The sequence below is a fragment of the Peromyscus maniculatus genome, chromosome 9, assembly GCF_049852395.1.
Source record: "Peromyscus maniculatus bairdii isolate BWxNUB_F1_BW_parent chromosome 9, HU_Pman_BW_mat_3.1, whole genome shotgun sequence".
In the NCBI taxonomy this organism is placed as follows: domain Eukaryota; kingdom Metazoa; phylum Chordata; class Mammalia; order Rodentia; family Cricetidae; genus Peromyscus; species Peromyscus maniculatus.
Window position 1 is genome coordinate 4,887,703 of NC_134860.1, and position 24,071 is coordinate 4,911,773.

Genomic DNA, 24,071 nt, shown 5'->3' on the forward strand with positions numbered 1-24,071 from the left:
TGCTGTTCCCTTTTGAGTTGATTTTTGTATATGGCATGAGGTACTATAATAACTTCAGAACATCTTTTCACCCAGGGTGAAGATAAGTGTTTGTCCCAGGAGAAACCAGTGGCCACTGGTCCCTTGAAATCACCTGCTAGCCTCAAAGGCCACACTGGCAAGCCAGGCATGGACAATACTGCAGAGTCACTTGCCACAATCAGCAAGATAAACCTCGATATCTCACCTGCAGGGAGGGGGGACTCAGCAAATGATGGCGTAGTTCAGCAGAGTCGACCAAAACAGTCGGACGCCTCTAATGAAGTCGACAGTCAACGCAGTATTTCCCCAGACAAGAAGGAGCGGCTGCAGGGTGGTAACAAGTCCAGCGATCAGCCTGAAAATCTGCTTCCCAGACGGTCCTCTGATGATGGGGATGGGGATGGGGATGAACCACTGAAGCCATTGCAGCCCCCAAATAAAGACCAAAAGCCAGAACAGGTGAGTGATACACAGGAGTGGTTTTCAGAGGAAAGAAACAGGCAGTATGGTTACAGAGGTGTAGGTGTGGGGCTAGAGAGATGGTTCCGTTCATGTTGCTCTTGCGCTGGGCCTGGGTTTGGCTCCCAGCACCCCCGTGGTGGCTCACAACCATCCATAACTCCAGTGCCAGGAGCTCCTCCACAGGCACTAGCACACATGTGGTACACATACATACATGCAGATAAAATACTCATGCCTATAAAATAAATAAACGAATCGTAATTTTTAAATTATTAATAAAACCCAAAGATATGGTTATGTCGGTTGTTTGTTATGCAAGTTTAAACTAGAGAATATTTTCATCACCCGTTAAAAAGAACAACAAACACAAGCCAACCAAACCATGCACAGCGACAGTCGCTCCCCTTTCTTCCTCATTTGCAGCCCATGGTAACACATGTCCGTGGATTTGCCAATTCTCGGCATCTCATGTAAATAGAATCAAATTATTCATGGCCTTTTGTGCCTGGTTTCTTTGACCTTACATAATGTTTTATGTTTTCAAAGTTTATCCATGGCATTGCGTGCCAGTATGTTTTTTATTGTCTAGTATGTTGCCCTGTATGTATCTACGTATAATGCTTTGATTTGTGTGTGTGTGTGTGTGTGTGTGTGTGTGTGTGTGTGTGTGTGTGTGTGTGTGTGTTATTGGGGATTTAACTCAGGGCTTCGCACATGCTAGGCTAGGCAAATCCTCTACTACTGAGTTCAGTCTCTAGCCCTGCTGTGGATCTGTGTGTATGTGCTACTTTAAAGTTTGTTTATTTTTATGTGTGCAATGCCTGAAGAGGCAAGACAGGAGTGTTGAATCCTCTAGAATTGGAGTTACAGACAATTTTGAGCAACCATGTGGGTGCTGGGAATCGAACCCAGGACATCTGGAAGAGAACATAGTGCTCTTTACCCCTGAGCATCTCCCCAGCTCCTGTGTGTTTTTTTCCAAATAATATTTAAAAAATTGCTGGGCGGTGGTGGCACACACCTTTAATTCCAGCACTCAGGGGACAGAGCCAGGCAGATATCTGTGAGTTCGAGGCCAGCCTGGTCTACAGAGTGAGTTCTAGGACAGCTCCAAAGTCACACAGAGAAACCCTGTCTTGAAAATCCAAAAAAAAAAAAAAAAAAAAAAAAATCATTTGTGTGCATGTATGTGTGCATATGGAGCCTGTGTGTGCTGTGGCGTGCAAGTGGAGATCAGAGGACAATTTATGAAAGCTGGAGCTCTTCTACTATGTGGGTTCTGGCAACCGAACTCAGGTTGTCAGGTTTGGTGGCAAGACCTTTACCCACTGAGCCATCTCATCAGCCCTGTGTGTGTGTGTGTGTGTCACAGACACCATGGCCTGGGTGTAGAGGCTAGAGGACAATTTAAAGTGTCAATTCTGACTTGTATATGGGTTCAAGGGATCAAAATCAGGTCATCACACTTTCATGGCAGAGCTTTTATTCACTTAGCCATCTTACTGTACCTATGTTAACTGTAAAGAATGTTTATTTTATGCACGTGGGTGTTTTGTCTGCATGTGTGTCTGTACCACTTTTGTGCCTGTTGCTTGTGGAGGGCAGAAGAGGGCATCAGAGCCCTGGAACTGGAGTTATAGCTGCTGTGAGCTACAGTGTGGATGCTGGGAGTTGACCTGAGTCATCTGAAAGAGTAGCCAGTGGGTTTAATCACTGAGCCATCTCTCTAGTACCCCACCATGTCTTAACTTTTTAAGAGACCGCAAGGCTGTTTTCTAAAGCAACTGTAGTCATTTGCTTTCCAGTAGTGATGCATGCGGGACCTACTTTGTCCAAGATTTTTGTCAGGACTTGTCAAGAACATCTTTTTTTTGTTTGTTTGTTTAAATACTGTGACCAAACACAGCACTTAATTCAGGCTAAGCAAGTCCTCTACTGCTGTTCCACGTCTCCAGCCTTGTTGGCCAGCGCTGTTCTTCTGTCAGCACAGAGACCGCACTTGAATCCACTGCTGTTTCAGCTAGCAATTGCGGCTCCGCTCAGGCCACAGCTTGGTGGGAATTCTGTTCCCTCAGGCACTGACTATGTCACTACTGGCAAATATAGGTTTTAATTGATTCACTATCATTCTATTTACCAATAAGACTTGGGAGTCAAAGGCTGGGGTGAAAACTTGCTAGCTCAGAGAGGTTGAGTACTAGCTAGCTGACCTTCTCTCTTTGCCTATGTCTCCAAGAGAGAGCATCTTTCTGCTCCGCTAAAACAAAAAAACCCACACCACACAAAGTCCCTCCCTACTACTTTCTGTGCATCTCTATCGTCTTACAGACCCCCTGTGACTCTATGATTACTTTCTGTCAACTAGTTGCTGACTTGGCCTCCTGACCCAAGGTTGATTTTATTAACGCAAATGTAAACTCGGGTTCATGGTGTGATCAAATAATCCTGTAACATTTCCCCCTTTTTGTCTAATTAAAAACAAAAGGTTTTAGCTCTTAACACAGTAAAACTATATACAATAAGAACAATTGGGCTGGAGAGATGGCACAGATGTTAAGAGCACTGACTGCTCTTCCAGAGGACCCAGGTTCAATTCTCTGCCATATGGCAGTTCACAACTGTCTGTAATTCTACTTCCAGAGGATCTGACACCCTCATACAGACATACATTAAATAAATAAATCTTAAAAAAAAAAAAAAAAGAACAATTAAGCTGGGTGGTGGTGGATGCCCCAACATTGCAGAGGGAACTTGGGTGACTGTCCAGGCAGCCAGATGTCTCTGTCATTTCTATAGTTTGGGAAGTTGTTTACTGTGCACTTTCTGTTTACTTAAGTTGAAGGCTAGATAGTTGTACTGTTTTCTTTGTTACCAAATTCAGAAAGGAAACTCACAAAAGAGATGTAAAGTGATGTAAAGTTTCTAAGTGGAGACACATAAAAGCTTCAGTTGTTTATCTAAGAAAATGTTTATTTTTAGGATGCTAATACAAGTTAAGATAGAAAATAGTTTAGGTATATAACATTGGACTCATCAAGATAGGTTAGATAATAGAGTAATTTCTCCATACAAATGGACTGGACATTGTAAATGTAATCCTTACTTGATAATTGTTCTTTTTCTTTTCCTTTTTTTTTTCTTTTTTTGAGACAAAGTTTCTCTGTGTAATAGTCCTAAGCTGTTCTAGAACTCACTTTGTAGACCAGGCTGGCCTCAAATTTACAGAGATCCGCCTGCCTCTGCCTCCAGAGTGCTGAGATTAAAGGCATGTGCCACCATTGCCCGGCGAAAACATAAACTTTTAAAGGTAACATATATATCTGCATTAACATAAGTACGGAATGTGCAGTGTGCATAAGTCAGCGGAAGATGACTTTCTGTTCTGTTTGAGCAGATAAAAGGCATTTATCAACTTAATAAGTCCATTTGGACTGCATAACCAAACTGTAATATAAATTTCTATCCATGCCATATGAAAGGATGGCATGTAATAATAAGTCATGAGGACTCTGTAGCCAACAAGATTTATCAGTCTCATCCAGTCTCAGACCTGTTCGCATGTCGAGGGATCAGCATATACGTCACCTGTCCTGTAGTTTTTCTTGGTTTCCTTCCCTCATGTTTGTAGCCAAGATTTTTAAGTCTCCTCCAATCAAATCTGGTCTTTATTAATTTTGAAGAAATCCACAGTTTTTTGTTTCCTGTGGAAACAAAGGCATAACGTCTCCCCCAGTGCAACATATATCCTGACTTCTATTCTGAAGTTAAGACATTCTTAAAACATATAGGTTGGTCTAATTTAGCAATTTTTTCTGTAGTCCTGTGTCTCTCAGCAGCGTTTGCACTTCGCTTATCAGCATTCAAAAAATTTAAAGTCAAAAAAGCACCATACAGGATCCAAACACCCTGTGTATTTCCCATCCTTGCATGTCTTATTTTTTTAATTACTTTACTCTTTCTTAAAGACTTCACTTTATTATTTTTAAACTATTTATTTATTATGACTCTCTATACCCATTTTCTTTTCTTTAGCATCTAAGCATATTTTTAAGCATTCTGTAGGTGTTCAGAGGATTTTTCAGTCTGGTCCTGACTTGACCAAGTGCCTTCAGTGTTCCCGGACTGCATGAGCCAAAGTTTAAACTGCTAGGCAGCAGCTAGTCCCTCTGTCGCGTGACTAGCGTAGCACGTGGCATTGGTGGCTGGCTCCACCTCTGTTAGCCTGATCATCCCAGCTCTGGGAAGCTTCCGTGTCCAAGCTGTGGACAGGCACTTCTGTCTAATCTCCTGCCCCAGTAGCACACAGGCTGCTCAAATGCTCTGCTGTATTAAAGGGGCCACACCTCTATGCTTCAAGTACCTGGCCTGCTTGAGAGACTGAGGTCACCTGGAAGCTGCATCTGACTCTGTGTTTAGAATTTATTTTCAGCTTTTTCAGGCCCTATGTGGATTTATGTGCCCCGCTTTGGGTGCTAAATGTAGTCAGACTTTCCGAATGCTGTTTATTGAAGGAGGGAAGAGGTCTTAAATACAGGCTGACAGCACAATGGGAGAACCCCGGAGGGCAGAAGTTCACTACCGATGTTTTACAATCTTGCATCTAAGCTGTTAACACCCATTATGCAGGATACACAGACAAGGAACTTCCCTTAAGCATTCAGGAGGGTGGAACCCGGCAGGGAATTAGCATAGGGAGGATATCAAGGTCAAGGTCAGCAAGCAAGGCAACAGTTACCCAAAAAGGGGGCCAGGGCCCTACAGTTCCCCCTTCTACTAAAAACTGAGTTTCTGACTTAGGTTGCGTGGGAAGTCAGCAGGTCACCTTACCACGTCATGGAGACGCCTGCCCAGGCCACACAGGCACTCTGTCTTAGGTTGGTGAGCGCCCCCCAGGAATTACCCATCTCTGAAGACTCATTATCATACAGACTCAATCGTGTGTGAGTTGCAGAGTTAACTGCTGCCAAAGATCTCAAAGTGGCACTGGGCTTGCAATCTGTGTGTTCGATACAGAAAAGACCAACAGAGGTCCTATTCCACCCATAGCAAGGCTAAAGGCAACTGAGCCTTTCCCTTCCTTAACGAGCCTTACTGCAAATTGGAGTCCTTGTAAGATAGTATCCCAAAAGCAAATGGAACTTGAGTTTATAAATTTATAATTTTCAAAGCCAATCGAAATGTATATAACTATTGAATTAAATTTATCATGCCCAATAGGATGAAAGATTAATTAACTGTTGTAGCTACTTTTGCTGCCAGGGTCTCCACTGTGCTAGCTGTAGTAAGCAATTATGAAATGGTAATCCCAGAAACAGTAGCAGCAGTGGCCGCCACTGCTATAACAGCAACAACAGCAGCAGCAATGTCAAATTCTCTTCTGGAGCATGTAGACATCCACTGGCATGGATACAACTCCAGAAACACGAACTGCCAAGGCCCATTTTTCTTGATCCTAGCATGACTTAGGCTGGCAGCTCTTCTGGAGAATCCAAAAGCATGGCTATAGTTCCTAGGCTTATGTTAATGCTTGCTAAAGCTGGCCATATTGGGCTCTCAATCTCCATTGGCATCGGAAGGGTAGATTTTTTTCATGATGGCCCATTAGGTCTCTGTCATGTTGGGTTTCAGCAGCAGTCACAGGGCGCACACAGTGCTCAGGAATCCAAAGAGGAACCTCATTGTCCTGAGGAAAGACATAAACTGAACCCCGGGCCTACATCAACACCAGATCAGGTCTCCTTCAAGTGCTAGTAGAAAGATCCTTCCATTGTTCCTGAGGGCGATTTGCAACAGGAGCCCTCCAGTGCTTATCTGCAGTGGATGCTCCAGCAGAAACCACCGATAAAAAATTTAAAATATATAAAACAAGGGAAAGAATAGAATGTGGAGAGGAATGATGAGTCCCTAGTCCCCCCCCCTTTTTTTTTACTCCAGCAAAATATGTTTGTTTGGCTCCTTTTTAAACAGTTCAAAATTTTCAATTTATCCACCTTTCTATTATCAGCTTGATACAGTATGTATTCCCATCTTAATTGTGAAATGTTTCATTGAGGCTTGCTCAGTAATTGAGTAAAACCAAAACTTATTATAAGGCACAATCATCCTAGGGTCCCCCATGCTATATGTATATAGTCTCTATGGTTCTGTGGGTTATAGTCTGATTGTTCTTTATTTTATATCTAGAATCCACATATGAGTGAGTACATACCATGTTTGTCCTTCTGGGTTTGGGTTACCTCACTCAGGATGATTTTTCTAGTTCCATTTGCCTGCAAATTTCATGTTTTCATTGTTTTTCTCTGCTGAGTAGTATTCCATTGTGTATATGTACCACATTTTCTTAATCCATTCTTCAGTTGATGGGCATCTAGGTTGTTTTCATGTTCTGGCTATTACAAATAGTGTTGCTATGAACATAGCAGAGCATGTATCTTTGTGGTATGAATCAGCATTCCTTGGGTTTATGCCCAAGAGTGGGATGGCTGGGTCTTGAGGTAGTTCGATTCCTAATTTTCTGAGAAACCACCATACTGATTTCCACAGTAGTTGTACAAGCTTGCATTCCCACCAGCAGTGGAGGAATGTTCCCTTTGCTCTACATCCTCTCCAACATTGACTGTCATTAGTGTTTTTGATCGTAGCCATTCTGACAGGTGTAAGGTGGTATCTCAGAGTTGTTTTGATTTGCATTTCTCTGATGATTAAGGATGTTGAGCATTTCTTTAAATGTCTTTCAGCCATTTGTGATTCTTGTTTTGTAAATTCTCTGTCTAGCTCTTTAGCCCATTTTTCAATGGGATTGTTCAGTATTTTGATGTCTAGTTTCTTGAGTTCTGTATATACTTTGGAAATCAATCCTCTGTCAGATGTGGGGTTGGTGAAGATCTTTTCCCATTCTGTTGGCTGTCTTTTTGTCTTATTAACTATATCTTTTGCCCTGCAAAAGCTTCTCAGTTTCAAGAGGTCCCATTTATTAATTGTTGTGCTCAGGGTCTGTGCTATTGGTGTTTTATTTAGGAAGTGGTTTCCGGTGCCAATGCGTTCAAGAGTGCTTCCTACTTTCTCTTCTATTAAGTTTAATGTAACTGGATTTATGTTGAGGTCTTTTATCCACTTGGACTTGAGTTTTGTGCATGGTGATAGATACGGATCTATTTGTAGTCTTTTACATATTGACATCCAGTTTATGCCAGCACCATTTGTTGAAGATACTTTCTTTTTTCCATTGTATAGTTTTGGCTTCTTTGTCAAAAACCAGGTGTTCATATGTGCATGAATTAATGTCAGGGTCTTCAATTCAATTCCATTGGTCTGTATGTCGGTTTTTATACCAGTACCAAGCTGTTTTTGTTACTAAAGCTCTATAGTAGAGCTTGAGGTCAGGGATGGTGATGCCTCCAGAGGTTGTTTTATCATACAGGATTCTTTTAGCTATCCTGGGTCTTTTGTTTTTCCATATGAAGTTTAGTATTTTTCTTTCCAAGTCTGTGAAGAATTGTGTTGGGATTTTGATGGGGATTGCATTGAATCTGTAGATTGCTTTTGGTAAGATTGCCATTTTTACTATGTTAATCCTACCTGTCCATGAACACGGGAGATCCTTCCATTTTCTTCTTCAATTTCCAATATCTTCTTCAATTTCTTTCTTTAGAGATTTAAAGTTCTTATCAAAAAGGTCCTTCACTTGTTTAGTTAGTGTTATCCCAAGGTATTTTATATTATTTGTGACTATTGTAAAGGGTGATGTTTCTCTGACTTCTTTCTCAGCCCTTTTATCATTTGTGTATAGGAGGGCTACTGATTTTTTTGAGTTGATCTTGTATCCTGCCACTTTACTGAAGGAGTTTATCAGCTGTAGGAGTTCCCTAGTAGAGTTTTTGGGGTCACTTATGTATACTATCATATCATCTGCCAATAGTGAAAGTTTGACTTCTTCCTTGCCAATTTGTATCCCTTTGATCTCCTTTTGTTGTCTTATTGCTCTAGCTAGAACTTCTAGTACTATATTGAATAAATATGGGGAAAGTGGACAGCCTTGTCTTGTTCCTGAATTTAGTGGTATCGCTTTGAGTTTCTCTCCATTTAATTTGATGTTTGCTGTTGGCTTGCTATAAATTGTTTTTATTATGTTTAGAAATGTTCCTTGTATTCCTGATCTTTCTAAGACCTTTATCATGAAGGGGTGTTGGATTTTGTCAAAGGCTTTTTCAGCATCTAAGGAGATGATCATGTGGTTTTTTTCTTTCAGTTTGTTTATATGGTATATTACATTGACAGATTTTCATATGTTGAACCACCCTTGCTTCCCTGGGATTAATCCTGCTTGGTCGTGATGGATAATTATTTTGATGTATTCTTGGATTCGGTTTGCCAATATTTTGTTGAGTGTTTTTGCATCAATGTTCATGAGGGAGATTGGTCTGTAGTTCTCTTTCTTTGTTGCATCTTTGTGTGGTTTGGGTATCAGGGTAATTGTAGCCTCATGAAAAGAGTTTGGTAGTGTTCCTTCTGTTTCTATTGTGTGAAACAATTAAAGAGTATTGGTATTAGTTCTTCTTTGAAAGTCTGGTAGAATTCTGCACTGAAACCGTCTGGTCCTGGGCTTTTTTTGGTTGGGAGACTTTTAATGACTGTTTCTATTTCTTTGGGGGTTATTGGTCTATTTAAATGGTTTATCTGGTCTTGATTTAATTTTGGTATGTGGTATCTATCCAGAAAATTGTCCATTTCTTCCAGATTTTCCATTTTTGTGGAGTACAGGTTTTTGAAGTATGATCTGATGATTCTCTGGATTTCCTCATTGTCTGTTGTTCTGTCTCCCTTTTCATTTCTGATTTTGTGAATTTGGGTGCTCTCTTTGCCTTTTGGTTAATTTGGCTAGGGGTTTGTCTATCTTGTTGATTTTTTTCAAAGAACCAACTCTTTGTTTCATTAATTGTATTGTTCTCTTGTTTTCTATTTTGTTGATTTCAGCCCTAAATTTGATTATTTCCTGGCATCTATTTCTCCTGGGTGAGTTTGTTTCTTTTTGTTCTAGAGCTTTCAGGTGTGCGTTAATTCATTGGTATAGGATTGCTCCATCTTCTTTATGTGTGCATTTAGAGCTATAAGTTTTCTTCTTAACACTGCTTTCATAGTGCCCCATAAGTTTGGGTATGTTGTACTTTCATTTTCATTGAATTCTAGGAAATCTTTAATTTCTTTCTTTATTTCTTCCTTGACCCATTGATGTTTCAGGTGGGCATGATTCAGTTTCCATGAGATTGTAGGCTTTCTATAATTTTTGTTGTTGTTGAAGTCTAACTTTAAGGCATGGTGATCTGATAAGATACAGGAGGTTATTTCAAATTTTTTTTTTAATCTGTTGAGATTTGTTTTGTGACCAAGCATGTGGTCAATTTTTGAGAAGGTTCCATGGGGTGCTGAGAAGAAGGTATATTCTTTTGTGTTAGGATGGAATGTTCTGTAGATATCTATTAAGTCCATTTGAGTCATAATATCTGTTAGGTCCTTTATTTCTTTGTTAAGTTTCAGTCTGGTAGATCTGTCTTTTGGTGAGAGTGGTGTGTTGAAATCTCCCACTACTAATGTGTGGGGTTTGATGTGCGTTTTAAGTTTTAGTAATGTTTCTTTTATGAATGTGGGTGTTTTTGTATTTGGAGCATAAATGTTCAGAATCGAGACTTCATCTTGGTGGATTTTTCCTGTAATAAATATGTAATGTCCATCCTGATCTCTTTTGATTGATTTTAGTTTGAAGTCTATTTTATTAAATATTAGGATAGCTACACCAGCTTGTTTCTTAGGTCCATTTGCTTGGAAAGCCTTTTCCCAGCCCTTTACTCTGAGGTAGTATCTGTCTTTTAGGTTAAGGTGTGTTTCTTGTATGCAGCAGATGGATGGGTCCTGTTTTCTTATCCATTCTGTTAGCCTGTGTCTTTTTTAGGTGAGTTGAGACCATTGATATTGATGGATATTAATGACCAGTGATTGTTAATTCCTGTTATTTTTTGTGGTTGTGTTGTGTTGTCCTTCTTTGGTGTTTGTTGGTGTGGGGTTATCTATTGCCTGAGTTTTCATGGGCATGTTTAGCTTCTTTGGGTTGGATTTTCCCTTCTAGTGCTTTCTGTAGGGCTGGGTTTGTGGACAGGTATTGATTAAATCTGGTTTTATCATGGAATATTTTGTTTACTCTGCCTATGGTGATTGAGAGTTTTGCTGGGTATAATAGTCTGGGTTGGCATCCATGGTCTCTTAGTGTCTGCATAAGATTTGTCCATGACCTTCTAGCTTTCATAGTATCTATTGAGAAGTCTAGTGTTATTCTGATGGGTTTGCCTTTATATGTTACTTGGTCTTTTTCCTTTGTGGCTCTTAATATTTTTTCTTTGTTCTGTGTGTTTAGTGTTTTGATTATGTGGCGAGGGGACTTTTTTTTTTGGATCCAGCCTATTTGGTGTTCTGTAATCTTCTTGTATCTTCATAGGTATTTCTTTCTTTAGATTAGGAAAGTTTTCTTCTATGATTTTGTTGAATATATTTTCTGTGCCTTTGAGCTGGTATTCTTCTTCTTCTATCCCTATTATTCATAGGTTTGGTCTTTTCATGGTATCCCAAATTTCTTGGCGGTTTTGTGTTACGACTTTTTTGTTTTTAGTGTTTTCTTTGACTGATGAATCTATTTTCTCTATTGTGTCTTCAGTGTCAGAGATTCTCTGTTCCATCTCTTGCATTCAGTTGGTTATGCTTGTTTCTGTAGTTCCTTTTCGTTTAGTCAGGATTTCTATTTCCAGCATTCCCTCAGTTTGTGTTTTCTTTATTGTCTCAATTTCAACTTTCAGATCTTGAATGGTTTCCTTCATCTGTTTAATTACTTTTTCCTGGCTTTCTTTGATTTCTTCCAATTTTTTGTTTGTTTTTTCTTCCATTTCTTTAGAGGATTTTTTATTTCCTCTTTAGTAGAGTTTTTCATTTCCTCTTTAAGGGAATTTTTATTTCTTCTTTAAGGGCCTCTATCATCTTCTTAAAGTCATTTTTAGGATTGATTTCTTCTGTTTCTTCTGTCATGGTATGTTCAGTTCCTGCAGGTGTAGAATCACTAGGTTCTGATGTTGTCATATAGGTCTTTATATTGTTGCCTGTATTTTTGCACTGGCGTCTACTCATCTCTTCCTCTGCTCGGTACAGGCAGTGTCTGTGTCTGAAGGTGCCTCTTTTGTTCTAATTTTTAGTCTTGGTTCACTAGGAGTTCTTGGTTAAATTGGTGCTGTTGGGCTCTGTTTCTTCAGGAGCAGCTTAGTCAAATCAGTATTAATGGGCTCTGTCTTTGGGAGCAGTTGTTCCCAGTTGGTGCAGGGTGTGCTTATGGTTTCAGTGGTTGTTAGGTTCGTAGGGGTTAGTTTTTTTGTTTTTTTGGGTTTTTGTTTTGTTTTGTTTTGGTGGGGGAGCAGGGAAAGGTAGCTGTCTGGTCTTTGGGACTCCAGTGGGTAGGGCTTAGGGGATAGGGACCTGATCTGTCGGTCTGAAGATGGGAGCTTACCTGTTCTCAGTCAGTGAAGTGTATACTTATAATTCTGGTGATCTGGTTCAGTGGCTGGGTGGCGCCTTCTTCTGTGTTCTCAGGTCACGTTTTGTTCATTCATCAACTCCTCAGCTGATCTTGTTTCCTCAGCCTTCAAACTATAGGGTTCTGAATCCTTTCCGGGATGGGTTTCAGCTGAATGGGGTAGTCTCACCAACACCTCCAAGTTGTTGGGTTTCACACGATCAGCAGCTGGGCCCTGGGTTGTCCTCAGACGGAGTGTTCAGATCCATTCTGGTTCTGTCCCACGAAGATGGCTCCTTCGCTGGGTGTTGGGATTAAAGGCATCCCTGTTCCAAGCTCTCGATTAAGAGCTTGTTTTCACTAGCTCTTCAGTGGGTAATAGCTCAGTGTTTGGTCTTTATTGCAACTGTGTTTCGGCTGCTGCCCGCCGCGTCGGCGCCTGCCTGCCTCTGCCGCGCTGCCGTGTCTGCCGACTGCTGCCATGTCTGCCTGCCTCTGGCAAATTTTTTAATATTTATTTTAATTTTATGTGTGTATTTGCCTGCATGTATATATGTATACCATATGCATTCCTGGTACCCATACAAGCCAGAAGAGGGTATTGGATCCTCTGGATCAGCGCTGCAGACAGCTGTGAGCCACCATGTGGTTGTTGGAAACTGAGCTTGGTCCTCTGCTAGAGCAGAAAATTCTCTTCTGCACTGAGCCATTTCCTAGCCCTTGTTGCCAATTTTTAATTAGTTTATTTCTCTTTTTATTATCAAACTGAAAGAGTTCTTCTAGATACCACATCTCATGAGACACAAAATTTGACAATATTTTCTCCCATTCTTTAGGTGTCTTTTACTTTTCTTTAATTTTTTTTCTTAGTGCTGGTGACTGAACCTAGGACATGAGACATGCTAGGCCAGTATTCTACATTGAACTAACATTAGTCTTATATTTCTTTGTTAGTTTATTTCTAAGCATTTATTTTTTATTTTTATTTTATGCACATTGGAATTTTTTTCCATGGGTGTTGGGTCCGATGGCACTGGAATTACAGACAGTTGTGAGCTGCCATGTGGGTGCTGAGAATTGAACCTGGGTCCTCTGGAAGAGCAATCAGTGCTCTTAACCCCCGAGACATCTCTCCAGCCCCTATTTTGTTAAAATAATTGCTTTTGTTTGAGACAAGAGAGTAAAAACCAGAACATAATTAAGGTCATCATTTCCTGTAAACATAAGCATTCATTTTGAAAAAGAGAATGCTTCCTTCTCACTTCCATTGTACAGTTAACATTATTTTTAAATTTATGTGATATGCAGGTGTTTTGCCTTCATGGATGTCTGTGCACCAGGTGTGGTCAGTGCCCATGGAGGCCAGAAGAAGGTGTTGGATCCCCTGGAACTAGAGTTATGGATGGTTGTGAGCTGCTATGTAGGTGCTAGGAATTGAACCCAGGTCCTCTGGAAGAGCAGCCAGTGCTCTTAACTGCTAAACTATCTCTCTAACCCTTCATTTTGCAATTGCAAAAGCAGGTGTGGAGAGTCTGGCATCTGAAGTTCGAGGACTGTCCTGTGACTATGTGCATTTATTATTAATATATTATTATTATTCTTTAGTATGTGTTTCTTTCCTTTTTCTTTTAAGGATCAAGTTCCTGGTGGATGCATAATAGAAAAACAGGACAGCATCCACCCAAGACTCCAGCCACACAACTCTGTTTCTGAACCTTCTGTGTCTCGACAACGAAGGCAGAGAAAAAGAGAACAGACTGACCGTGGTCAGGCAAAGAGCCAGGTGAGCAATCTCTTTGCAGTGAGTCATTGTGCTGCTTGGGAGACAGGCTCTGGGAAGCTTGTCTTTTGTTTAGAATGATTAACAGTTGCCAAAAAGTACAGAAAAAACGGAAAGAATGGAGCAAGAAGCTGGGTAAGGATAAGATGCTTCATACTCGTTTTCAAGTACCAGTGAGTTGGAAATATAGCAAAAATGCGTGGGTCATTTTGAAAGTTAAAGGAACAGGCTGTTTGGTTCCTTTGCGTTATGTTGCTGAACATGAATTTCCTTTTTATATATTTTCTTGACCATACATATTTTTTTCTATGCAATGCTGGAAAATTAATCCAGGGTCTTGTGAATACTATATAGGCACTCTACCACTGAGCTGAATTCCTAACCCTTGATACCGCATTTATTAAAATATCTTCCATTGGGGCTGGAGAGTGGTTAAGAGCGTTGACATTTCTTCCAGAGGTCCTGAGTTCAATTCCCAGCAATCACATGGTGGCTCACAACCATCTGTAATGAGATCTGATGCCCTCTTCTGGCATGCAGATGTACATGCAGGCAGAACACCGTATACATAAAATAGATAAAGCTTAAAAAAAGAAGCTATGTCTTAAAATATATATGTATATGTATGAATGTATCTCTATATAGCTCTATATGGCTATGTATGGCTATATGCATTCAGATACCCTGTCCCCAAGCTTCTTTGGCAGTCCTCCGCTTTCGGCAGAGTCTCTCTAGCACAGGCAGGTCTTGAAACTGTGATTTTCTTGCCTCAGCCTCTCAGGTAGCTGGGATTATGGCCTGCACAAGCAGGACTGGCTTTTTAAAATGTTGATATAGCACATTTGGTAGATTGCTTGTCTGGCAGGCCTGTGGCCCTGGGTTCGGTTCCCTAGCATCAAGTAAACCAGGCATGGTGGCACAAACCTATGACCCCAAAATTTAGGATGTGTAAATACAATCAGAAATTCATACTCTTTCTTGACTACATATAGTCAATTTGAGGGTAGCCTGGGGAAATGAGACCTTCCTTTGTCAAAAAAAAAAAAAATTAAGTGCTTTAAACTTTTTAAGGACAAATCAGTAATGAATGCATGGGGGACTTGGCAATGGGAAGTTTTAGAGATGACTGTATATGAAACTGATAATCTCCCCCGCTCTTTAAATTACTTAAGTTCCAAGAGTCACCCCCTCGGCTTTTGCCTTCTCCCCCTGCTGTTGGAAAAGTGGATACCATAGCAACAAAACAAAATGATGAAAACCAAGGTAGACCTGTGGCTGAGTCTGTAGACAGTTCAAGGATCAGTTCAACATCATCGTCTAAGGTTTGTATGAATGTGTGCTGGGTTTAAAAATACTTCTTGTAGCCGGGCGGTGGTGGCGCACGCCTTTAATCCCAGCACTCGGGAGGCAGAACCAGGCGTATCTCTGTGAGTTCGAGGCCAGCCTGGGCTACCAAGAGAGTCCCAGGAAAGGTGCAAAGCTACACAGAGAAACCCTGTCTCGAAAAACCAAAAAAAAAAAAAAAAAAAAAAAAAAAATACTTCTTGTAAGTCAGTGTACAGTGTGGAGGTTCGTATTAAAATGTATTAGCCCCACCTTAACAATTCTAGAAGGGACAGATTTGGGCTTTCACTGCAATGCACGTGGTCTGCACTTCCAAACAGAGCCACTTGCAATCATTTAAGGAGACTAAGTAGATTCTGAATATGAGAAGTATGAAAGTATTTTCTCGCTCATCCACAAATGAACCTCTTCCAGAAACCAGGGCTGTGATCACTCTTTCATAGCTGTTACCCTTGTGTGGACTAAACTGCACATGCAAAGTGGTTTCCGCTCCTTGAGAGGCCGTGGGAGGCAGTTAGCACTCCTGGATGCTATGTCATGCATTGCTACAGGGAAAGTGAGGAGAAACAGAAATAACCCCGCGGCTGTCTTTCAGGATCGACCGTTATCGGCCAGAGAGAGGAGACGGCTGAAGCAGTCACGGGAGGAGACGCTCCCCTCAGGTGATGCGGACGGCTTCATCTAGTTGGTTGTTGTGGCTGCTCAGAAGAATTGGCTCTGGTTGTTAGGTGTACAATCTTGGAAGCAGAATAATCCATTTGGGAAAAGGATTTGGAAGCGTTCTTGAAATTCCTTAGATAATCCTTATAAAGTATTGTAGAGTACTGACTCTTAACTGCGTATCAGAGAAAGAGGAGTAAAGTGAGAGGCAGGGGTGGAGAGATGCTCTTGCAGAGGACCGAGGTTCAGATCGCAGCACCCACATGGCAGCTCACAACCGTCTTTAACCTCAGTTCCAGGGGATCCAACACCTTCTTCTGACCTCCATGTGCATCAGAACTCTCATACACATAAAATAAAAATTTTAAATCTAAAATTCTTAAACAAACAAATAAATAAATTTAAAAGAGAGAGAGGAAGCCAGAGTGTTTGAACTTTGAATCTCAGGCTGGAAATCAGGTGAATATTTACCATGTTTTCTCATCCATACTCTGTTGGTCAGGGAGCTACACTGGGCTAAGGAATGGAGGGGTTTGGGTTTGTTTGTTTGTTTGTGGTTTTGTTTTGTTTTGGTTTTCAAGACAGGGTTTCTCTGTATAGTTTTGGTGCCTGTCCTGCATCTCACTCTGTAGCCCAGGCTGGCCTCGAACTCACAGAGATCCGCCTGGCTCTGCCTCCCAAGTGCTGGGACTAAAGGCGTGTGCCACCACCGCCTAGCTCTATTTGTTTGTCTTTTGAGATATGATCTCACTATGTAAGCCTTGGTTGGCCTGGAACTTATGTAGACTAGGCTAGTCTTGAACTCAGAGATCCATCTGCCACTGCCTATTGAGTGTTGGAATTAAAGGTGTGTGGTACCTGGCTCTATGGATAATTCTATTTTTAAAATTGTTTTTAGATTTATTTTATGTGTTTTACTTGCATGTACATATGTAAGTCACTTGCATGCCTAGTGCCTACAGAAGTCAGAAGTCGTTGGCTTCCCTGAAAGTGGAGTTATGGATGGCTGTGAGCCACCATGTGTGTGCTGGCAACAGAACTCAAGTCTCCTGCAAGAGCATCAAGTGCTCGTAACTGCTGAGCCATCTCTCCAGCTCCTCTGTGGGTCATTCTTACTTCCATCATCTAAAAGTTGTCTTACCAGTTTTCCTTTATTAAAGGTGGCTCTGTCTCCAGCATTATGGTAAATGTGTTAAGGGCAGTTTCTTGTTTTGTATTTATAGTCATCCCCAAAGGTAGGTAGTGTTACCCTGTGGTTCTAGAAGGCTAAATAACTTGTCCAAGCTTCAAAGCTGGTAAACCCAGGACTAAATTTGGGCTAAAGTGACAGACACTGGAATGATGATGCGGTTACTCTGGCTGACTCTTCCTGTGGTGTCTTCTGTACTCGGCACAAAGTCCTCCTTAGCTGAGTCCAGCACACCACAAACAGCTGCTGGGTGTTCATATCTTCAGGTCCTTCAGTTCGGAGAACTCCAAGTGCAGCGGAGCCAGTGAAGCCACAGGAAGAAGACCAACCTGTTCCTGCCCGACGATTCTCTCCTGACTGCAACATCACTCAGGTACATCACACACACCTGAGGGACATGGAGATGATGTGTCTATTCCTGGGAAACCTAATACAGTTAACCTAACAGATGTCAGCATCATGTTTTAGGGGCATTGCTGACCAAGTTATTCCTTTTGGGAGACAGAGTCTCAGTAACTGAGGCCAACTTGGAACTTTCTGTGTAGCTGAGGGTGACCTCCAAATCCTCCTGCCTCTGTGTTCTAGGTGTCAAAAATACAGGCATACACTACCATACTCAGTTTTAATTTTAAGATTAAATTTATGTAAGATTAATGTCGCGGTAAGACCCGCATTACCGATACCCGTTTACCATGTCTGAGCGAAGGGCTGCGGATTAATCCCCTTATAGTAATCAGCATACCGACGTCGTAGCCGTTCCTGGCGAACTTACTACCGACGTCACTGTTCCTGAAGAACTTACCGACGTCACCGTTACCGATGTCACTGCTCCGTGTGTTGAGTTCTGAATCCTCTTCGACCCCTCACCTGGTGTCCTAAGTTTCCTTCCCGGGTTTCGGCACCAGTTGCAGCGCACTCCTCGGCCAGCAAGGAAGAACGACCACCACTCAAGGATTCTTCTCAGATCACACTTTATTGGAGCGCCTCTTGGTTAAGGGAGAGCGGGAGGTGAGGGGCAGCGAGGACTAAACTGCAGCTGCTTATATAGGGAATCAGGCAAACGTGCCATACTGTGATTGGGTCCCGCCAGAATGCAGGCACGGGGAGCCACGGGATAGGCTGAGGACATAAGGCCAATTACCATACTCATGCATCATAGCCAAATATGGGGTTGTTTATAGCTAGGCTACCAGGAAGCCAGCGCCATCTTTGAATAGCGGCTCCCTACAGATTAATTTTTTATGTAATGTAATTTTAAGATGAAATCTTGCTGTGTAGCCGAGGATGACCTTGAACTCTTGATTCTCCTGTCTGGTATCTGTCTTAATGTTCTGGTGCTCTGAAGAGCCACCATGACTTGGACAGCTCTTATAAAGGAAAGCATTTAATCGGGGCTGGCTTACGATTTCAGAGTTTTAGCCCATTGCTGTCATGGTGGGGGCATGGTGGCCCACAGGCAGACGTGGTGCTGGAGAGTAACTGAGAGTTCTAACATCTGGAGCTGCAGGCAGCAAGAAGAGAACAAGACACTGGGCCTGGCTAGAGCATATGAAGTCCCAAAGCCCACACCCAGTGACACACTTGCTTCAACAAGTCCACACCTACTCCAACAAGGCCGCACCTCCCACTAGTGCCACTCAGTGTGACCAAGCGTTCAAATCTGTGAGCTTATGGGGGCTGTTCTTACTCCAACCACCAGTGTCCCAATTTCTGGGATTAAAGAAAGTGTGTGCCACTATGTCTAGCCCTCTTTTTCACGTTTGATCAAGAAAGGAACTCATGCCAGGTGGTGGTAGTGCACACCTTTAATCCCAGCACTTTGGAGGCAGAGGCAAGTGGTTCTCTATGAGTTTGAGACCAGCCTGGTTTACAGAGTGATTTCCAGGATAGCCAAAGTTACAGAGAAACCCTGTCTTGAAAAACCAGAAAACAAGGGCTGGAGAGATGGCTCAGAGGTTAAGAGTGCTGACTGTTCTTCCAGAGGTCCTGAGTTCAATTCCCAGCACCCACATGGTGGCTCACAACCATCTGTAATGAGATCTGGTGCCCTCTTCTGTGTACATAATAAATAAATAAATAAATAAATAAATAAATAAATAAATAAATAAATATTAAAAAAACAGAAAATAAAAACAGCACCCCCAATAAACAAACAAAAAACAAAAGAACTCAAATAATAATTTAAAAGGTTATGCTCAACTCATTGAAAGTATACATTTTAAAAATGTGTATGAGTGTTTTCCCTGTGTGTGTGTTTGTTCACTACATGCGTGCCTGGTGCCCTGGAGGCCAGAAGATCTCCTGGAACTGGAGTTACAGATGGTAGTGAGCCACCATGTGGGTGCTGGGAATGGCACCCAGTGCTCTTAATGGCTAGGTGACCTCTCCAGTCCCAAGGCTATATATTTTCCAGGCATTCTTGTTAACAGTTGGAAGTTTAGTCGGAAGCCTTTCTTAGGGAGTTGTCTTGTTTTCTCTTTTTGATATTGGGGATTGAGCCTTGGGTCTCACACTACCACTGAGGTATATTCCTTAGACCACTGTAGATGTAACCAACCGTCTTATTAAATAAGAAACACAGAAACAGCCGGGCGTTGGTGGCGCACGCCTTTAATCCCAGCACTTGGGAGGCGGAGGCAGGCGGATCTCTGTGAGTTCGAGGCCAGCCTGGGCTACCAAGTGAGCTCCAGGAAAGGCGCAAAGCTACACAGAGAAACCCTGTCTCGAAAAACCAAAAAAAAAAAAAAAAAAAAAAAAAGAAACACAGAAACAATGTAAAAGAGAAAGCCGAGAAGTCAGAGCTCAGAGCTAAAATCTCACCCTTCCTCCTGCTGTCCCAGCTTCGCGAAAAGAGAGCTACTTCCTGCCGGTTCGTTTTTTTATAGTATGTTGTTCTGCCTTCTCATTGGTTGTAAACCCAAACACATGACTGCCTCGTCACTGTCTGAATGTACAGCCCCCTAGGTCTTAAAGGCATATGTCTCCAATGCTGACTGTATCCCTGAACACACAGAGATCTTATGGGATTAAAGGCGTGTGCCAACACCGCCACAGTCTTGCTATGGCTCTAATAGCTCTGACCCTGAACACACAGATATCTATGGGATTAAAGGCGTGTGCCACCACCGCCCAGCTCTTGCTATGGCTCTAATAGCTCTGACTCCCAGACAACTTTATTTATTAACATACAATCAAAATAATAATTCAGTACAATTAGATTACCACCACATTTCCCCTTTTCTATTTTAATAAAAAGAAAAAAAGCAAAAGGTTATAACTAACAAAAGAAAAACTATATACAAAAGTACAATAACTATATACAATATATACAAGTAATAAATACCTAAACAGGTATTTGACAAATCAGAGAAAATAATTCCATTATCTATCCTATTTTGGTAAATCCAAGATGTATCTAATGCACTTTCTATCCTAATTAATTTTCAACTATAACTAACTAATCTTCAACCATAACTAACTAATCTTCAACTCCCTCAGAGACCCAAGAAGGGAATAATATTAGCTAACAAAAATAAAAACAGGAAGTGCATGCAAGCAACTTCCAAAAAATTTTGACAGAAACAGCCAGCTGCCTGGGCAGTCACCTGAGGTTTCTCCGCAGTGTTGGGGCATCATCTTCAGCCTATAAGCTTATCGTATCTGACAGACTCATTTGTGAAGTAGGATGTACACAAGGTCAACAGTTCAACCTCACATTGGGTGAGAGCAGTCCACGTACCAGAAACACCTGAATTCCACTAGTGTCCTGTCATGATTCAGGATTTTAAATTCTGGAAATTGTTGACAGTTTTTTAATTCAGCTGTCCATTCTTCTTGGCTGTGTATATATGGCTTCATCTCAGCATCCCCTTCTTCTCCACATCCCTCTATTAAATGCCAGTCTACTTTTGAGAGGCATGAGCTTTCAGCTGCTGTTCCATGGTACAACAGAATCCATCGGCCCTCTGCCTGTTAAGCTGCCTTCGAAGAAAAGGGCACTGTACCTTTTCCAGATGCGAAGGCCACTTCAGGGATGGGGCCATATTGTCCTGGCCTCAGAAGATGCCTTTTGATAAAGCCATAACCACACTTGTTTTGGCAAGAATCAGTAGTCCCTTGTTTCGTGATCTGTCTGTCCATTTTGTCCTGTTGATTCGAGGATACCTTGTTGTCCAGTGGCTAACTTTTGCCAGAATGAAAGTTGATTCCATATGCAGTTTCTTCAATGCCCATATTTTTTCTAAAGTAGATTGGTACTGCCAGGAGCCGACATGTCTCAAAAAAGAAAAATTTTCTAAGTTATTAAAACATTTTAAATGCCATATTCTGTAGATCTCTGAAGGGTTTGAAGATGACCTGTCTAAAACATCTCTGCTCAATTTTTAAAACATATCTAATATGACTACAAGTTCTATGATAATGTCTAACTACTAGCTTTCATTTCTTTATATCCTAATAGTTGATAATAATAACATTCAAGGATCAGAAATTTGCATTACATTGTTAAATGGATGGAATAAATACAATTAGAAATATACATATAGCATTTTCTAACAATATCAGTTTCAAATTTGTGTACAATAGACCACGTCTCTACTTTTATTTTGAGACAGGGTTTTACAAACTCACTAGTTGACCTTATAGTCACTGTGTAGCCCAGGCTAAACTTGAGCTTGCAATCCTCCTGCCTCAGCCTCTGTAGTAGCTGAGATTACAGTCCTGTACCAGCAGGCCAGGCTAAAATCGTCCATTAGGCAACACTTGGTCTATTTTTCTGAATCACTAAATATCCATCTTTATGGCCTGATTTTTGTTTTGTGTTGTTTTGTTTTTGAGACAGGGTTTCTCTGTGTAGTTTTGGTGCCTGTCTTGGATCTCACTCTATAGACCAGGCTGGCCTCGAACTCAGAGACCCACCTGGCTCTGCCTCCTGAGTGATGGGATTAAAGGTGTGCGCCACCACCGCCCAGCTTTATGGCCAGATTTTTAACTCAGTTGCTAATGATGAATCTCTAGTTTCCTGTTTGTGTCAGGTTATTTAAGGTTTTTGAGATAGAGTCTTCTCAAATTCACTATATAAAGCCTAGGCCAGCCTGGGGCTTACTGCAATTCTTCTGCCTAAATTTCCTGAGTGCTGGGATTAGATGTGAGCCACCAGCAACCTGGTGTACTGTTTACATATCTTTTAGTTACTTCACTAATTGACATCCGCACTTTCTAAAGCTGTGAGGTTTGTGTGAATTATACTAGGTAACCTTGTATATAACTTTAACAATCTCACATAGTAGCAAGTGGGAATTGCCTGGATTAATGTGTCATTATGTCTTGTTCAAAATGCCTGTGTTCCTTCTGGGGTAAGCCCCTCTGCCTGAGAACTGAATCACCAGAACAGCCATCCACTCTGCTCTGCAAAGGAAATACCTTCATAACTGAGACTGTGGTCTTGAAAAGACTGGTGTTCCTCAGTCTTCAATTGTGAACTTCAGGAGTGAACTGTGACAGCATTTGAATAAATTCACTTTGTTTTATTTTTTGAGACAGGGTTTCTCTGTGTTACAGTCCTAGCTGTCCTGAAACTCACTCTGTAGACCAGGCTGGCTTGAACTCAGAGATCCACTTTCCTCTGCCTCCTGAGAGCTGGGATTAAAGGTGTGCACCACCACCGCCTGGCATTCATTTGAATAAATTAACTTCAAGTTTTCTGTGAGTTTCTCCTTTTTAATTACACAAAGGTACATTGTGTCTGGTGACTGCACTTGAAACATTTTGAGTATTAATTCTGATTTTGTTCTTTCCAAACACTAATAGGAAAAGAGATTGATACATGGTCTGTCTGAGGATGAGTTCAGTTCTTCTACAAGCTCAACTGATAAATCAGATGGGGATTCCAGAGAGGGGTAAGTTCTTGGTTTTCTGTCTCACTTCTGTTTGAACTGAGTCTAAAAAGTATTCCTACTGTGGTACTCATAACATTACACATGGTTCATGGTACATGCGAGCTTAAAATGACCTCTTCTGTGAGAGGGAAGGAGAGATGGCTCAGTGGGAAGAAGGCCGGCTGCTCTTCCGGAGGGCCGGGTCCCCTCCCAGCACCCACACGGCGGCTCACAGCCCTCTGCCACCCCCGTCCTAGGGACCCGAAGCCCTCTTCTTGCTTCCGTGAGCACTGAATGCATGTGGTGCATACACATGCAGGCAGGACACTACACACATAACTTGAGTTTTTAAATTTTAAATCGTCTATATCTTCTCTGGAAACAGTGTCATTTTCATTCCGAACTCTTGCGGAGTCTACTCTTGGGCCTCCACGTTTGCCGTTGTCGTCAGTGTTGGCTGTTACTTCCCTTAGCGCTTCCACACACACACACACACACACACACACACACACACACACACACACACACACAGCCCTGTGCCTTCTCTGGGATTCTTTTTTTGAGACAGGGTCTCACTGCTCTCTGAGAATTCTAAATAAATATGTTAAGATGGCTGCTTATAGATGGCCACAATCTCTGTGATGCTTGGGTTAGTCGTCCACAGTTTTCTTTGTTCTGTTGTTCATAGATTCTGTTGCTACGGAAGATTCGCGCTCACTCACCTACCTGTGTCTAGTTCATTAGCCCCATTTGACACATCGTGTTTTCATCTCGAAGAGTTGAACATAGGCCCATGTGTGTCTCCCTTAGCATGTTCATGTTCTCTCTGTAGCCACAGGAAATAGATCTCTAACAACCACTTCAGTGTCCTCGGCTGCTCGTTCTGTTACTTGGGTCACTTCTGGGCTTGTCTCTATAAATTTGATATTTTTTCCCCTTCACAAGGGTGATCTCTCCTGCTTCTTTTCAGTTTGGAGTGGAGTGGAGCCTGTGAATTTTAGCTCTCTGAGGCTGATATTTCTGTTTTTCTGTGACTATTCTTGACTTTTTACATTTGTGTAAAATTAAGTCACTTGGAAATGGCCGTGTAGAATTTGTATGCAAAGTTGGGTTGTTTCTTTCTGACCTTCCTTTCTCAGATTCCTCTCACCTTCCGTTTGCAGTGGCTGTTGACCCCTGACCCTTGCTTCTGTT

The 24,071-nt window shown here is 41.7% G+C and overlaps 1 protein-coding gene across 1 annotated transcript in view; it reads left to right on the plus strand.

The window, feature by feature from the left end:
• Nek4 (NIMA related kinase 4) overlaps window positions 1–24,071 on the plus strand; it is a 50,630-nt gene that overhangs the window by 18,171 nt on the left and 8,388 nt on the right. Inside the window, exons 7-12 of the mRNA XM_006981507.4 lie at window positions 76–480; window positions 13,662–13,811; window positions 14,981–15,130; window positions 15,748–15,814; window positions 17,268–17,374; window positions 22,810–22,898. Coding sequence (XP_006981569.1) covers window positions 76–480; window positions 13,662–13,811; window positions 14,981–15,130; window positions 15,748–15,814; window positions 17,268–17,374; window positions 22,810–22,898 — 968 coding nt within the window. The remainder of the gene's footprint in view (window positions 1–75; window positions 481–13,661; window positions 13,812–14,980; window positions 15,131–15,747; window positions 15,815–17,267; window positions 17,375–22,809; window positions 22,899–24,071) is intronic.